Source organism: Danio rerio, chromosome 5 (assembly GCF_052040795.2).
Source record: "Danio rerio strain M-AB ecotype USA chromosome 5, GRCz13ab, whole genome shotgun sequence".
NCBI classification, from domain to species: domain Eukaryota; kingdom Metazoa; phylum Chordata; class Actinopteri; order Cypriniformes; family Danionidae; genus Danio; species Danio rerio.
Window position 1 is genome coordinate 46,944,386 of NC_141025.1, and position 18,023 is coordinate 46,962,408.

The 18,023-nt window shown below is 35.8% G+C and overlaps 1 protein-coding gene across 5 annotated transcripts in view; it reads left to right on the top strand.

The window, feature by feature from the left end:
* The window catches only part of smarca2 (SWI/SNF related BAF chromatin remodeling complex subunit ATPase 2), a 111,280-nt gene that overhangs the window by 82,226 nt on the left and 11,031 nt on the right, over positions 1–18,023 (top strand). For all 5 annotated transcript variants that reach the window (NM_001044775.3, XM_087251350.1, XM_087251348.1 and 2 more), the window contains exons 29-32: positions 5,523–5,740; positions 13,110–13,215; positions 13,530–13,631; positions 16,135–16,255. In NM_001044775.3, coding sequence (NP_001038240.2) covers positions 5,523–5,740; positions 13,110–13,215; positions 13,530–13,631; positions 16,135–16,255 — 547 coding nt within the window. The remainder of the gene's footprint in view (positions 1–5,522; positions 5,741–13,109; positions 13,216–13,529; positions 13,632–16,134; positions 16,256–18,023) is intronic.

The following is an 18,023-nucleotide window of genomic DNA, read 5'->3' on the forward strand; positions in this document are numbered from 1 at the left end:
CATGCAAATGAAACTACTTAACCTACAGCAGCCAATGACTGTTTAACAGGTCTAAATACATCATTCACAACGAAATAGTTTGATATATGGCATAACTTAAAAACACACAGACATCAATAATTAGTCTTTGAATCTCAACAATGGTGACACACACACACACACACATAAAAATCATATAAAAACAACCCTGAACAATACAAAACACTCTACTAAAATATTATCTCCCAAATCATCGTAAAATAAAGGAAAATAAAGAGATTGTAAGAACTTTAAGCTGCATAAAATAGTCATGCTGCAATGCATGCTGGGAGTTTTGAACTACGCTGGCACCCAGCATGCATTGCAGCATGAATATATTATGCAGCTTTTTTTCCAGCAGCCATGGTTGAGGTTCAAATCCTGATTCTTGATGTCAATGTGTCATAATGTGCATCTGGAGATCTCAAGGTTTTGTGCATAACACTAATTAAATTTTAGTTTCTTATCAGTTCCTTCATAATTGTTTGTTGAATCTCCATGAGAAGCTGTGACATATACAAAAAATAAAAAAAATAAATAAAACTGTTTTCTATAGCTTGACTTATAAAATACTAGAAATTCTATCTGTAACAATTAAGTACACACAATAGAGTTTCTCATTGCCTTTCTTGCTATAACTGATGAGTTTCAGAAGCTCAGTTATAACAGCCAAAGAAACATTAAGATAGAAGAGAAAAGGTTTAAGAGCCCAACTAAAGCAGCCTCTGATCTCCATGATGGTGAGGTCCAATGAAATATTTTCAATAAAAATATAAACCTCTGTTAATTATCAAATATTCTTCAGATATGAGAGAATGCTGTTATTTAATGAAGTTGTTAAATGCTCTGTTTTAATTCAGTTGGTTTGATGTGAGGCTGTGTCTGTAGTTTTAATTCTTGTTCTTTCCTTCAGTGATTGTGCTTGTTAACAGCAGGTGTTCATCATTCACTTGTTTGTGGTCATTCACTCTGTCCAGTGGACTAAACTGATTGACTAATTTAGGGACTAGTGAATGAGTTTGTGTGATGAGATTTCTGACACTCTGATTAGTTTCTCGAAAACAAAGGTTAGATCTGTTACAGCTATTTTCCGTATTTTGTACATAAATGAGCAGTTAATCATTTAACAGTTTTTCACTGTAGATTGTACCGACTTTTAAAATCACTGACTTCTTTACAGTTTATGGCTAAGAAAAGAGCAATATGTTTGTGTTTAACTACATTAATTATTTTCTGCATAAGCTCACACCCACTGTATACTTTGCACTCTAGCTACTTCAACAATATTAATGAGCTGTTGTGGGCGTTTCTTTCCAACCAATCACAACAAACAGAGTCATCAGACCAATCACCTCAGATTAGCGTCACGTAAAGGAGGGTTTGTTACAAATGAATTGCTGAACAAATCATATGGGAGTCAGGATAATAAGGTGCAAATAAATGCATATTATAAGGCAATTACATGTTTTTGATATTGCATGCATATCAGCCTGTTGCAGACCCCAAAATATGACATTTAATAATGCACAATAGGGGCTCTTTAATACATTTTAGTAGTTCATTCTATTGCTATTACCCCTAGCATTTTGTTTTCTTCAGATTTTGGTTTGGTTTATTTGTTTGTTTAAAAAAAATGTTCTCTTTATATCAACAGCTTCTTTAGAAATATATTTACCTGGAAAAAAGCTTTTATGTTAAACAGTTTTAGAACAAATAGCTGTAGGCTGAATGTATAACACCAAAGTGTCTATTGAAAACAGGACAATTACATTTAAATTAGCCCGCATTGTCAAGTGCTAACTTGTTAACCTGATTTGTTTTGCTCATTGATTTAATAACAGAATTAATTCAAAACATGATGTCAAAGAGGGCCATGGTCAAAATATTATTTGCACCTCTGAAAGTCTCACATTAATTTACTTTTATATGCAAATTTGATTTCGGCAGCAAAACACTCTTTAAGGACTGTTTGTTTGCGCATTGTTTATTTCTGGCTCACATTAGGCTCAAATGAGAATTCTGGCTCAGCTGCATAACTGGTGTGTTGATTTTACTTTGCCTGGAGGTTCAGGTCTTCCATATTATAAAACTAACCTTTTGAATTTATCAACAAATGTTACAGAAGAACAAATAACAAAAAAGACAAATATGTTTCCTGCTGTTCAAAGAGAGTGGATTCATCTCTGGAAGACATCGAATTTACTGTGGGTTTCACCAAGGTCTTGCTTATTCAGTAGTGATATTACAAATGCTGTTGGACATCTAGGAGATTTGAAGTCGCACTGTGCTGACCTTCCCCAGCGGGATCACTTGTATACTCCTGCTTTACAATGAAAGCAGGCGTTAGGCTAAACCCAACAGCAGAAATGCAGTGGACCATACAGTACTTCTACTGAAGACGAATGACTCATTCTCTATAAATATTCATGCCAAATGTGTGTTCGGATGAGTCTGAAAGTTGAGAGAATTCCTTTGTATCCATCTGTGGAACAAAAAGGAAGGGTGAGATGGAGAGGAGATGCCGGACAGATGGATTTAATTAAGAGCAGCTCTGAACAAATGCTGAACTCAATCATGTTAGATTGTGAGACTGATGAAAGTCCAAACAGCTCCATAATCAGAGCCCATAGTCAGACTCTCTGTTGGTTCTTTCGTTTCTAGATATAGTTTATGCAAACGAAGGTGGCTTTCGTAGATGCATACTGTATGATGAGTTGGTGAAGTCCTCAAATCAGTGGTACAAGTCGTACATAGTAGGCCAATCAGTGAAATTTGCATTTGCAGAATCACACAGATGGCAATTTCTTTTCTGTTTGGCATATATGTCATTCAGCATGGAGTTGAAAAGATTTTGATGAAAAGCATTTAGCCCTAAAAGCTATACTAACTTTGGTGGATCACATATAGAATAAAAATAACCACCTACATCTGAGTTCACATTTGGTCTAGCAAATCAAATCAATCTAGCTTACCTTTCAATCATAATTCCCCATGCTCCCTCATACTGCATAGACAGCAATGGTCCGAATGCCGAGTTCAGACTGCATGATTTTCAAAGTAATCGTGTCACAGATGTTTTCACACTGCATGACTATCTGGGCTAGCATTTTTTCGCTGCTTTGTTTACACTGCAAGATGGATCGGCGACAGGGACTTTCACATTGCATGACTTTACTATAGGAAGAATCGCCGACAAGTTCGTCCAAACTACGTCTCACAGCCAAAAACACGTCGTATATCTTTTGTTATTAACTACATAATTAGAAAAAGCCTTTAATGGGGTAGAACATGTACATGTTTGCTCACCTGGGTTTAAAGGAAATTAGCCATTTCTCTTCAACGTTGATAATAAACTAATTTCTTTCTGTATGAAACGTCAAACAGACAAGGTTGCGCCTGAGTCCTGTCAAACCTCCACTAGTTTTTCCTTCATTTCGTGGGTCCAAATAAACCGAAAATGAGCGCTTTTAACTTCTCCCCCAGCCTCCCGCTGGCCTGCAGCAGGTATACACACCTGCACACACAAGTGAAAGCTGCTCTCTCATTGGCTGTAGGTGATGGCTGATGTTATTTTCAGTCAAAACTCAATTCACACGGCATGATTTGAATCGCCGACAGCTCCAGATATTTAGCATGCCAAATATCTCACAAGCATCGGCGATTCTCTCAGATCGCATCTTTGATAGTTCATACTGTGTGATTGGCACTCACGTGCACGAGCACCAATTTGCCTGTGATTTCAGGCATTAGTCGGCGATTTCTCAAAACCTGTCGGCGAGCTAAAATCGGGCTATAATCACGCAGTCTAAACTAGGCATAAGACATTCAGAGAACATCTAGAAAGGTTTGGAAAAAGGAAGAAAAAGCATTGTCAAAACATGTCACTTAAGTGGCTTTAAGAACTTTAAATATGACTATATTCACTTATATGTTCTCTCACTTTTCAGCTTGTCAGGGTGCATGTTTACTAAGGGAAATAAAATACATATAGACCAAATATTCAGCAAGAAGTGATAATGCATTTTAATGGTCATCAACATCTTAAATCTTTTCATACTTAGATTTTAAATATTTATTTAAATGAATAAAGCTGTACTTTGTAATATATCATCTTTGCATCCAATTTTTATATATACAGTTGAAGTCAGAATTATTAGCCCCCTTTTGATTTATTTGTTCTTGTTTAAATATTTCCTAAATGATGTTTAACAGAGCAAGGACGTTTTCATAGTATGTCTAATAATATTTTTTGCTTCTGGGGAAAGGTTTATTTGTTTTATTTTGGCTAGAATAAAAGCAGTTTTTAATTTTTTAAAAACCATTTTGAGGTCAAAATTATTAGCCCCTTAAAGCTAATTTAAAAAAAATAGTCTACAGAACAAACCATCGTTATACAATAACTTGCATAATTACCCTAACCTGCTTAGTTGACAATCTAGTTAAGCTTTTAAATGTCACTTTAAGCTGTATAGAAGTGTCTTGAAAATATCTAGTCAAATATTATTTACTGTTATCATGGCAAAGATCAAATAAATTAGTTATTAGAGATGAGTTATTAAAACTATTATGTTTCTCTATTATCTTCTCTTTGTTAAACAGAAATTGGGGGGAAAAATAAAAAGAGGGCTAATAATTCTGACTTCAACTGCATATATAATACACAGTTAAGGCTGATGCAATTTCTAATGTAGTGTCTATAGCCCAAACAGTACATAAAATTAACATTGTTCTCTCTTCTGGCCGCTGTTATCAGTCTCAAACATTTGTTTTCCCCTTTTATTAAAAGTTACGGAAAAAAAACAATTGGGCCCATTTATTTTTCTTATGGAGCAAACTAGAATGCCAAAAAAAGTGTAAATATAATATTAACTGTTGTCTATGTTTACCAAACTATGACAACTTCCGCTGGTTAAGAAACACGGAAATGTGTGGGGGGGGGGGTCTATTTTTTCTAGTGTCCGCAGTGCAACACACAAGCATCATATTGCCTGTAAATGCACACCCTGGTCTCATACTGCATCATTCCTCTGACTAGAAAACATATTTTATTGGATTGTCCAGCTTTAATGACTGCTGAAGGCTTTTTTATGAAGTAAACTCAGCTAAAGAGATATTCAGCAAAGTTTTACCATGAAAGGTTTTAGAATGTTTTATTATGTCTTAGCATTTAAAATCATATCTAATCTATCTGGTTTGTGTTGTATTTATTTTTAATTATCGCTGACTTGTCATTAAATAAAAAAATATATATATGATGATCCTGATCTGATACAGAAGACATTTGCAAACAAATTTGTTGTTGTTTTTTTTTTCCTGGATTTTGAACATCTCTGTATCATTGCTGTCTATGGAGAATGAGGGAACTCTCAGATTTAATCTAAAATATCTTTATTTGTGTTCTGAAGATTCTTAATGTTCTTATGGATTTTGAATGATATAAGGGTGAGAAATTTGATTTCTTTTTTTGGGTGAATTAACCATTTAACTGTTTAACTTTTTTTCAGGCTATAGAAGATGGTAATCTGGAGGAAATTGAGGAGGAAATACGGCTAAAGAGGCGCAAGCGCAGGAGACATGTGGACAAAGACGTGAGGCGTGAGGATGGAGACAAGGCCAAGAAAAGGAGAGGTCGCCCTCCAGCAGAGAAACTCTCTCCAAATCCACCCAAACTCACCAAACAGATGAATGCCATCGTCGATACAGTCATCAATTACAGAGACATGTAAGTGCTACTAAATTTCCAGTAATGGCTCATTGTGGCAAACCCGTTTCTCACCTCACTGTGTTTTTGCAGATGACTTGTTGAATCAGTCCTTCTTAGAATCTGTTTGATTGGTCTTTAATATGCAGCACAGATGACCTGGACTATTAGGTGTTTTTATCCCTCGCTGAGTAATTTTGTTTTGAACATTCTGTTCTCAGCATGTTAGATTTGTTCTTGGAATTTTTAATGTTGCCTGTTGACAGGCATTAATACAGTGTCCAAGACTATACATGTGCAGTGACTCCTGACTTAGGTAACTAGCAGAAATAATGCAGGATGAAGTTTTTTTAGGGCTGTCATGATAAAGGAAATGTAGAAATGTAGAAAAAGTTTTAAAAATCATTAATGGTTTTATTGTTACGTTAGTAGGTTCAGTTAATTCATATAGTGAATTTTTTCACATGAAAATTAAAGCTCACAGAGGCTGTATTAAGTTTATCACAAATACAGTGGAATATTAAATACGTTTTTATACTTTATAACCATGGATCCCTGGATGGAAAAGGTTGGCTAGTTGGTTGAACGCATCAAATCATACTAAATCTGTTGTGTCATCTGATGGATATGCGATAGACACATCTCTCATGTCTCCATGGATTTCAGGCACCCTCTGGTGCAAGCACAGCAGCAGCGCTTCTTGACTATTACACCAAAATGAGTATAGTTCCTAGCAATATCAGCCAAGTAGATAGTTATTTTTATTTTCCACTCAACTTTAAATATAAAAAAATGTATTTGTAGTATCTGTAGTATTGTTCATTTCAGTTATAAAAAGGTTATTTCATGTTTGTCCCTACAAAACATTTACATACATTTACATAGATGATAATATGGAGATGATAATACGGCATAAGAAGTACTGATAGAAAAAAAAAAAAAACATTCAACTTGCTTCAAGTGATTTCAGTTCCTCTTTCAGGAAACTATTGATAACATTATGGCATGTCTTTATTCTTCTCTCAAAATTTTTACAAAGTATTGATCATGCTCCAATTAGAAATTATATTCCGACTCTGTTATTGTGATATTTCAATGAATTTCCCATTTACTAAAACGTGAAATTATGTTTTTAACCTGCCATATCAAATATGGTTTTAGGTTAGCATCTTAACCTAACCCCGCCTGTTTAAGGGAGAGAACATTTTTTCAACACATTTCTAAGCAAAATAGTTTTAATAACTAATTTCTAATAACTGATTTCTTTTATCTTTGCCATGATGACAGTAAATAATTTTTTACTAGATATTTTTCAAGACACTTCTATACAGCTTAAAGTGACATTTAAAGGCTTAACTAGGTTAATTAGGTTAACTAGGCAGGTAAGTGTAATAATTAGGCAAGTTATTGTATAATAATGGTTTGTTCTGTAGACTATTGAAAAAAATATAATTTAAAGGGGCTAAGAATTTTGACCTTAAAATGTTTAATAAAAAATTAAAAACTGCTTTTATTCTAGCTGAAATAAAAACAAATGAGACTTTCTCCAGAAGAAACATTATTATCAGACATACTATGAAAATTTCCTTGCCCTGTTAAACATAATTTGGAAAATGTTTTTAAAAGAAAGAAAAATTCAAAGGGGGGCTAACAATTCTGACTTCAACTGTATAAATTGTTGAAAATATTCAACTCTGTTATTGTCAAGTCTATGTCTAGTCAAGTGCTATAGTTTAAAAAGTTAAATAATTGGATAAATAACAGAATCATATGCTGTATCATGTTTAATAATTTTGTGTTATTTTACATTGATAATGGATTTAGCTTACTGTAAATGATACATTTGCTGTATATCTTTCAAGTTTAAAATTAGTTCATGTTTAAAATTGCATGAAATGTATCAGCAAGTCTGTGAACACCATACAATACACCATACAGTACACAACATTAATGCACAGTGTCATTACTGGAGTCACAGTTTTATGTGACAGTTTTTCTAGTGTACACACCATACATCTCAGCATAGGCATTGTACATCAGACCCTGGTGTCACATGTGTTTTCCGTGGCAGTAAGCATTGTTTATAATAATGCATGACCATGCTTGAGTACACCTTTTTGTTTTTCCAAAGCCAAGGGTATATAGATAATTCCCATAGCGCGAATGGGTGGATGTGATACAATGGGCAATTTACAGTTGCAGCTCTTGCTAATTCTCCCTCACAGCTCAGATGATTAATGTGACACATTTGTGATGAAATTGATTAATTGGAAGTAATGTTGATTACTCAGTATGTTGATTAATCAGTGTCCTTATTTGTAGTTGTCTGAATGCCACACTGGGTAATTTTGAAACCAACTTCAGTGTGACACTTGGATGCATTTGAGAATGTCTTGTGAGCAGAGAATTGCTTTGAATGCATCTTGTCAGTAAAAAAAAAAACATTAGAGGGTTGCATTGTTTATAAGCTGGGTGTCGTTTTTGGTGGTCCTTATGACAGCTTCATAGTTAAAATTGCCATGTAAAGTCAGTGTTTGTACATGACAGACAATTTACTCTTATCTAGCCCTTTTTTAAAATCAAAACATCTAGAAATGTCAGTTAAATGATATTTAAGCATAAGCAAAAACAGACATCTAGCAATTACTTAAAATTTATGACTCTTTGTGGAACCTGATGAGTCACATAATGTGAAACTGAGCACTGCTGCATTTTCCTCAAATGACACGAACATCAGTCTCAGTACAGCGCTCCCATGACTAATCCTCAACAAGACTGCATAAAATGCTTTCAGCGGGGATTTTAAGGTTAAAGTGTGTAATTTATTTGTCACAACCACAAGCAATGATGAGGTTTGAGGTTTTTATAGGTTTTACAGAGATTTTATACTTTGATTACCTGTACTGTCATGCTGTCATATACAGCTCACTTACCATAAATAGAATTTTAACACTAAGGGCTCTATTTTAATGATGTAAGTATACACGTCGCATCCAAATAAATTTTTTTTTTCTATTTTAAGGATGGAAAAATACGGTTTGCACCACAGTGCATGGTCTAACAGGGTTGTTCTTATTGTCTTAATGAGTTATGGGTGTGTTTTGAGCATAACATGCATTAAACCAATCAGAGTATCATCTCTCATTCCTTTTAAGGGTGCTTTCGCACCTGTGAATCGATTCAGTTGTTCCGAAACAGAGATTACAATTGTAACATTGTTGCTCTTTGCTCTTGGAGTGGTTCACTTTCACACTGCAAAGTTTCTAAACGGACCAAAAGAGCTAAAACAAGTCACGTGCGAGTAAACTCTCCTTACATTGGTCAGAGTGTCAGGGTTTATTTTGCAGCGTCCCGCTAAGCTGTCAGAAGAGGTGGTGGTTTGGTGGTGATTGACAGGGTGCGGGTGCGCGACATGTCTGAGGAGGGACGCGGTGGGGAGGGGTGAGAAGGGTGCGCGACGATGCCTATTTGCAATAGGCTTGCATAGATGCAAGATTACCGGGAGATCATTACTCGTTTGCGGGCATCCGGAGACTCGCGAAACTTCCCGCCATGCTCATAATTCTCTCTTCATATAGCCCTAAGCCTATTACATATCCATAAAACATAGTGATATAACCGCGCTCGGATCGGATCGCTTTCTCACTGCAATCGAACCGCTCCAGGGTTCGTTTCAATCGAGCCGAGACCACCTCATTCAAGCGATCTTGGAGGGATTACTTTGGCGCGGAACAGAGCGTGATTGCCCTGTTCACATATGCCAAACAAACCGCGCTAACTGGGCAAACGAGATACGTTCCGAAACAAAAGTGTAGGTGTGAAAGCACCCTAAGAGTCAGTTGCGTCGTGCCATGGTGCATTTGCTATTTAAATGGCAAATTTTGTAAGTAGAAAAACTGAATGCTTCACTAGCAAAAAAACTGCTAAACAGACCATCTGCAGCATGAGGATAAAGAACAAAACTCCTCCATTCAACCTCTTTATTTTCTCTTCACTTTTACTCTTTACTCCTTTACTTTAATAGATTAGGAAACAGTGTTGTGTGCACTCCACTAAAGACATCAATTAGTCTACATATTTAATTTCATTTGTTAAGAGAAAAGATTTGTATCAAAGCTGTTTCTAAATTTAGTTCTAATTTCAAGCAAACGAATAAATGAACAATAATAACAATGTGTGGTCAAATATGTCCAGGAGGACAAATCTAAATGAAAGATTTCAATATAAATATTAATACAATAAAAAAGCCCCTGGACATGAGGAAGGCATGGAGGTTTTTATATTTATGTAGAAAGTAATACTTTTGTAACATTTGATTCCTTTATTTTTCTTTTATATGTATAGATTTTTGTGTATTGCTGTACATCCTGTGTGTATTAAGCAATGTGTAAGCGTTTTGGACCTTCATAAGCACATAAATATGCGCTCTGCGCTGGACTTTAGACCAGCTTTCATTTGCTCAACAGCACAGTCTGTTTCTATTTCTTTCACAGTCTAGTTCTATTTTCAGTTTCGATATATTCATTGCAATGTACCAACAATGCACCAGAACACACCTCTTTTTTAGACCGGAACACCCATGAGTCCACAAAGTGGTGCAAATAGTTTTGCTATTTAAACAACGTGGTGCAAAACGTGAAAATTAGGGTTGTGCAGGTCTGAAAATAGCAACAAGTCGCCCCATACACATTTTGCACTTAATTGCGCGTGGTGTATGATAGGGCCTTAAAAGTCATCTATAGTAGATTTCAAAATCAGTTTTTTTGTGATTCTTCAATTCTCTTAATTTTTATTTTTTTTATGGAATTCTAAAATCAGATCAAATTAAAAGTTAAATGTTTTTGCATGTGTTTAAGTGTGTGAGTGAGAGACCCTGGACCACAGTACTTTGCATGGGTCAAAAATATAGATAAAAAGTAAATCATAATTAAATGCATCCATAATAAAATTTTGCTTTACAATAGTATATATATATATATAATGTGTGTGTGTGTGTGTGTGTGTGTGTGTAAATTTACATATAATTTGTATCATATACATTATATCATAATTTACATCTAAATATAAATAATGTAAATGGTTTTGCGGTCCAGGTTCATATACAGCATACAGATATGCACATAAATACTTAGAGTACATATAGTCCTGAAATATTTTTATTTTTTAATTACTTAATGTCAAACAGCCAGGGCTTTACATTAACACCCGCCAACCCGCCAAATGCGGGTAGATTTTAGTTGTGGCTGGTTAGACAGACTACCTCCACTAGCCACTTTGGCTGGTTTAAGATCATTTTAGATGATAGTTTTATTAAAAGTTGAACAATAAAGATGGCTCAATATTCATGCAAATGTCATCTTAGAATCGAAAAGCAGCACGACAGACAAAAATAGCGTTCGCACAAAGCAAAAGTAAAGAGGTGAATACTGAATGAGAGGATGATCACTCGCGCGCACATGTAATTTGATGTGTGCGACTGTTAAAAAAGCATGCGCGCTCCTGTTCCCTGGCACAAAGCAACCTTGCCTGGAAACACAACTGCTACGATCAGTTGTCTTTAAAAAAGACAGGACAAAAAGTGGGGCAAAGCAGTGGCGCAGTAGATAGTGCTGTCGCCTCACAGCAAGAAGGTCGCTGGTTCGAGCCTCGGCTCAGTTGGCGTTTCTGTGTGGAGTTTGCATGTTCTCCCTGCCTTCGCGTGGGTTTCCTCCGGGTACTCGGTGTCCCCCACAGTCCAAAAACATTCGGTACAGGTGAATTGGGTAGGCTAAATTGTCCGTAGTGTATGAGTGTGTGTGTGTGTGTGAATGTGTGTGTGGATGATTCCCAGAGATGGGTTGCGGCTGGAAGGGCATCTGCTGCGTAAAAATTTGCTGAATAAGTTGGCGGTTCATTCCGCTGTGGCGACCCCAGATTAATAAAGGGACTAAGCCAACAAGAAAATGAATGAATGAGGACAAAAAGTGATGCTCGTGCACCCACAATCTTGCTGCTGCCAAAAGCTCCGGGTATTTTTTAAAACAATTCTTTGTAAGCAGCAGCAATTGCCAGTTTTGTTTTAACTTCTTTTAACAGAAAAGATTAAGGGCCTAACGTTACTCGTGTGCACCTGATCATCCTTCCATTATCACACATGGTATTTTTTTCACCTGCTTTTCTTTTGCTTACGGTTATTTTTGTTAATATGGTTTAATCGTCATTTTTGCAACAGCATTGGTTTAATAGGCGATTAACTCCCCAAGCCCCTGGACAGAGGCTACTGTGCATAGTTTTAGATACATGGCAATAGTTATTTTTTTAAATGTAATTGTTTTTTAAGAAAGGTTTTGTTATATAAAAAGAGCATATACAGCTATATTTTGTATGTTTTTTGAAATCATTTAACTATTGTGGATAAGAAATAATATATATTTTTTATTTTTGGTGTGGTCAGAGATAAATTAAGTAAATCCTTAATGTTGAGCCCTGAAAAGTCTTGTGAAATAAAAATTAAATTGCAATGCGACACCATGAAACCACAACCTATTTGCTCATGCACATTAAGCAGGTTCTTACACAATAAAGTGAAATTATTGAGGTATGTGGACATAACACAAACTCTAAATCAAGTAATTTTAGCATGTCAAAGTCATATTTATGTGTGTATAAAATATATTTTCCCAACAACAAAATTGTGACTTGTGAAAGTAGCACGTGGCTAGTAACGTTGGAAATCTACTAGACACAGTGGCTGGTGATCAAAAAAGTTAATTTCAAGCCCTTTATACAGCAGTTAGCAGTTTTTGCCAAATCGAAATTGTTGCCAAGTTGAGCCACTAATTTAGAGATATTAAACTAAACTAAAAGTTAGTAATGATTAGAAACCATCCTTCAGTTTTGTTAAAAGCTATTTGGTAATGTGCCGCAGTCTGAGCCCAGAGACTTACAGCAAACATGCATCTGCAGCAAAAAAAAAAAACTATAAATTGAGGTGTATATGAAGGTCGACACACCATAATTGCACCAATTTGAGCCCTGATTTAATCACTGAATGTGTAATGAATCATCTGCGCTGTGTCATGAATATTTACAGCAACTGTTGCAGACAGATATGAGCGGAAGTCTTGTGAGGTTAAAAAAAAAAACCTCCTTATCGCTCTCAAGAAATATTGCTTCAGGGGACCTCTATACCATTTCCTGTTGTCCTTGATTTAGATGCGTGTTGTTTCCTGCTGGCTCGGGGTGAGCTTGAGGGTTAATGGCCAGTGAAGCGCCAATCTGATGATAATGTAAACCAGTTGGAGATGATTCCTGCAAGTTTAAAATCCGTCCAGGCTCAGTGCATACTTAATCTCCCAGTGTGCAGTCAGAGGAAGTCAGGATAACCCTCGGCCTCTGTTTCTGATCACAGATCAGGTCGTCAGCTCAGCGAGGTCTTTGTTCAGCTGCCCTCCAGGAAAGAGCTCCCCGAGTACTACGAACTCATAAGGAAACCGGTGGACTTCAAGAAGATCAAGGTAAGCGAGTTACAGTGTATCGTTTATTCCAGTGTGACCCTACACTTGTTATATGTTTTGCTGTGATGTATTATTGTACTAATTATCCTGGATGGACGATAACAGGATTACCCTACCAAAGAGAATTGCCTTTTGATGTGAGATGAGATAAATTGAGATTTTCGTCCTTATGACGAGTCGCCTCGCTCAGCTTGTGTCTTTTTTATATTAATCCGATGATGTTTGAGGCTCTCATTTTCTGTCGCATCTCTAATTGCACCCTACAAGCGAAGGATGTTTTGGGGTGGTGTTAGAAGTGTTCTTGTTTTTTGCAGGAGCGTGTGCGCAGCCATAAGTACAGGAGTGTGAGTGATCTAGAAAAAGACGTCATGCTTCTTTGTCACAACGCTCAGACTTATAATCTCGAGGGCTCTCAGGTGAGTGAAAAAAATGCAACGAACGCTCCGTTACTGTCTTATAATTATTAATTGGCTAAATGCATTACACCCAGGGGTGGAAACAGTACTAAAAACAATCATACTCAAGCAAAATTACCATTACTCGCCCAAAAATGTAGTGTAGGTCGAGTTAAGTTTCTGTTGTAAATATTACTCAAAGTATGAGTAAAACATAGCCCTTTTAAAAGTATTACACTGTTAAAAGCTGATGCTTTTACATGCAATTTGTGTGTGTGTGTGTAAGCATAACATTCTGTAGTGCATTGAGTTATATTTTTAAGACTATTTGGTGATTTCAGCCCTCATACACTAAACATACACAATTCTCTCATCAGTGACATGCAGTCTAAACAGTCTACGTTGCGTGTAAAGATTATGGACATTTTCTTGGACACTTTTAATGCTTCCAATCGGTTTGCTGCATTTATAGAGCGCCTATGTCTTGAAGTAGTTTAGTATGATGCAATTTACTTTGTAATTTGATTGGATAAAAGTACACATTTTCAAAACTACTTAGTAAATTACAATTCCTGAGAAACACTACTCAATTACAGTAATTTGAGTATTTGTAATTCGTTACTTTACAGTGCACCACTGATTAAAATGCAATGTAATATTAAACACATCATTGGCAAAGTATTTGAAATCCACTGATCTGTGTGTAAATGCCTCTTGCACATTTTTATTTATTACTGGCCTTTTCCTGTTGTTATCATATTGTATTTTTCAACCGCTAACAAGCATTGTGCAGTACTGAAGCCACGTTTTCAAAATTGTTCGCTCAATCAGCTAAACAGAAGTCTATGCGGGCAAGCTGTGAATCGTTTTTTCATTGCTTCACTCTAAATGCATGCAATTGTCATTCATTGCCTCTTGCACATGTTTATTTATTACTGGCCTTTCCCTGTTGTTATCATATTGTATTTTTTAACCGCTAACAAGCATTGTGCAATACTGAAGCCACGTTTTCAAAGCTGTTCACTCAATCAGCTAAACAGAAGTCTATGCGGTGCAAGCTGTTAATCGTTTTTTATTGCTTCACACTAAATGCATGCAATCGTCATTCAGTGCCTCCTGCACATGTTTATATATTACTGGCCATTCCTTGTTGTAATTATATTGTATTTTTCAAAACGCATTGTGCAGTACTGAAGCCATGTTTTCAAAGCTGTTCACTCAATCAGCCAAACAAAAGTCCATGCGGAGCAAGCTGTGAATCATTTTTCATTGCTTTCACACTAAATGCTTGCAATCGTCATTCATACACTTTTATAAAACTATACACTTTTAGCGCATTTTTTGCATGCTAACAAACTAATTTTCATGGTAAATTATGGTAAATTCCATGCATTTTGTGCCCTATACTCGTACCAGAAAATGGCATAATCATTCCAGCCTGATGGCAATTTCAGCTGAAAATCTACTCATTCTTGCACCCCCTTGACCCTGTTGTAAATCATGGGCTGTCATTGAGAGCCAAATGCGCACCGTTTCACAATTACATCAATAATACAAATCGTATGACAAAACAGGTGAGATCAATCCTTTAATGATAACAGAATTGCATATTGTGTGTACAATACCATGTCTGTGTTTTCACATGTACCAACATTTTGAAGTGGATTACCAACATTTTGAATTGTACCAACATTTTGAAGTGGATTACATGATTGGAACTTTTTGTTTTTGTTGTACAATCCAAAGCTTGCCTGTCTAACTTGCAGTTTAGTGAATGTTTTGAAATAACAGCATTTATTTATTGTTATCACACATTCTTTAGCACATTCAAGGCAGTGAAAATGTGGTAATTGTAAAAATACATACCTAAAAAAATGAAAAAGTTGTTAATTTCTGTAATGCTCTGCTGTTAGTGTTTTAAATGAAATGTATGTTTTTTGAAATAGAATTGTTGTGGTCAAACAAGCTTATTTTGAGATGTACTGTTGTATATGAACTGTTGTGCTGTTCTGAGTTTTGGGGTTGAGCTAAACTGTTCAAGTCACTGCACTCTGTGAGAACAGTTTGGAAATTATGGCTTCAGTACTCCACAATGCTTGTTAGCAGTTGAAAAAAAACCTAATTTATTAATACAAACCGCTTTAAATATTTTAGGTCAGCTGAAACATCAATTTCTGAAAATCTCTTTATACATTTGTTTTCATGATGGATTGTTTTTTTTTTAAAGAGGATTACAGATTTTGTCTGTGTGTCTAATATCATCTCTTCTGAAATTAGCGTGATCATCCAGACATCTGCAAAAATATAGACATATATCTTATCTTGTAGTTACATTTGTTATTGAAAGTAATTCTTGAAAGTCTGTTATTTTACTTCACATTTGCTTGTAAAAGTGATCATAAATGTATTGGCAAAAAATGAAAAGATGTTTCATTATTTTTTCTGTAAATGTAGATATTTGAAGACAGCAAGAGGTGTGTGTTTTTATTATTTTGTGTTTTGAATTCACCGTTTGTTTTTGTAGATTTATGAGGACTCAATTGTTCTTCAGTCAGTATTCAAGAGTGCCAGACAAAAGATCGCTAGGGAGGAAAGCGATGATGAAAGTGACGATGATGATGAAGAGGACGAATCAGAGGAAGAATGTAAGACTTTTAATTAAGATAAAGGACCACTTTAATGATACTGTAAATACAAAAATAAACCTACCACTTGAAATTGTAGAAAAAGTGCAGTTTTATTTTACTTTTTGAAACAGAATGTTTGTGTGTCACATATCAATGATAAAACTTTCAAAGACTCTTGTTTTGCAAAAGAAAAAGCCACCTTTTCATTAGATCCCAACTTATTCACTTTCAATTCAATGAAGCACAATATGGGAGCTTTGTGGATTATTCAAATGTTTTGTCTTTTTTTGACCAGATTGTATAGTATGTATTTAAACTGTAAGCATGAGGTGAGATTTATCACCTATTACATTTATGCTCTTTTTCTGTAACTGGAGTAGTTATAAGTATATAACTACTCCAGTATATGTATATGTACATATGTATTAATATACAAGTATGTCTAAATTAGTGTGTGTGTGTGTGAGTGTGTGTGTGTGTGTGTGTGTGTGTGTGTGTGTGTGTGTGTGTGTGTGTGTGTGTGTGTGTGTGTGTGTGTGTGTGTGTGTGTGTGTGTGTGTGTGTGTGTGTGTGGGTGTGTGTGTGTGTGTGTGTGTGTATGTGTGTATGTATGTGTGCATATGTATGTTCGATGTAAATTACAAATAAAAAAAATCCCCTAATGTAACACTAAATACGATTTAGAAATACCATTGATCAGCATAAAATATAAAGCCTTATAACTCAGCGTTTAGAGGATTTAAAATAAAGTTATTTTTAAGGCCATGTATATTTCCAGACCATACTAATTTAAGTTTGATTAATGGTAATGACGATCGGGTATTCTGTTTGGGTATTCTGACATTGTTATGTGCATACCAACAATATGTTAAGTTTCTGTCTAATCTTGTGCTAGAATCTTTATAGGTATACAAACACACACATACACACTCTCACTTTCACTGGCCACTTTATTATGTACACCTGTCCAATTGTTTAACACAAATTTCTAATCAGCCAATCAGATGATTAGAATACACATAAGCATTTAGACAAGGTAAAGATGTTATGCCGCAGTTTAAACTGAGCATCAAGGGAGAAAAGGTGATTTAAGTGACTTTTGAATGTGGCATGGTTGTTGGTGCTAGATGAGCTGGTCTGAGTATTTAAGAAACTGCTGATCTACTGGGATTTTCACGCACAATCGTCTCTTGGGTTAACAGAAAGGTCAGAAAAAGAGAAAATATCCAGTGAGCGGCAGTTCTGTACATCCAAATGCCTTGTTGGTGCCAGAGGTCAGAGGAAATGGCCAGACTGGTTCGAGCAGATAGAAAGGCAACAGTAACTCTAAAAACCACTCGTTACAACTGAGATATGCAGAAGAGCATCTCTTAACGCACAACACATCCAACCTTGAGGTTCAACAATTTGCACAGGCTCACCAAAATCGGACAATAGACGATTGTAAAAATGTTTGATTCTTTATTTCTCCTGTGACATTCGGATGGTAGGGTCAGAATTTGGCGTAAACAACATGAAAGCATGGATCCATCCCACCTTGTATCAACAGTTCAGGCTGGTGATGATGGTGAAATGGTGTGGGGGATATTTTCTTGGCACACTTTGGGCCCAATAAAACCAATTGAGCGTTGTGTCAATGCCTCAGCCTATCTGAGTATTGTTGCTGACTATGTCCAAACCTTTATGACCACAGTGTACCCATCTTCTGATGGCTACTTCCAGCAGGATAATGCACCATATCATAAAGCGCAAATCGTCTCAGACTGGTTTCTTGAACATGACAGTG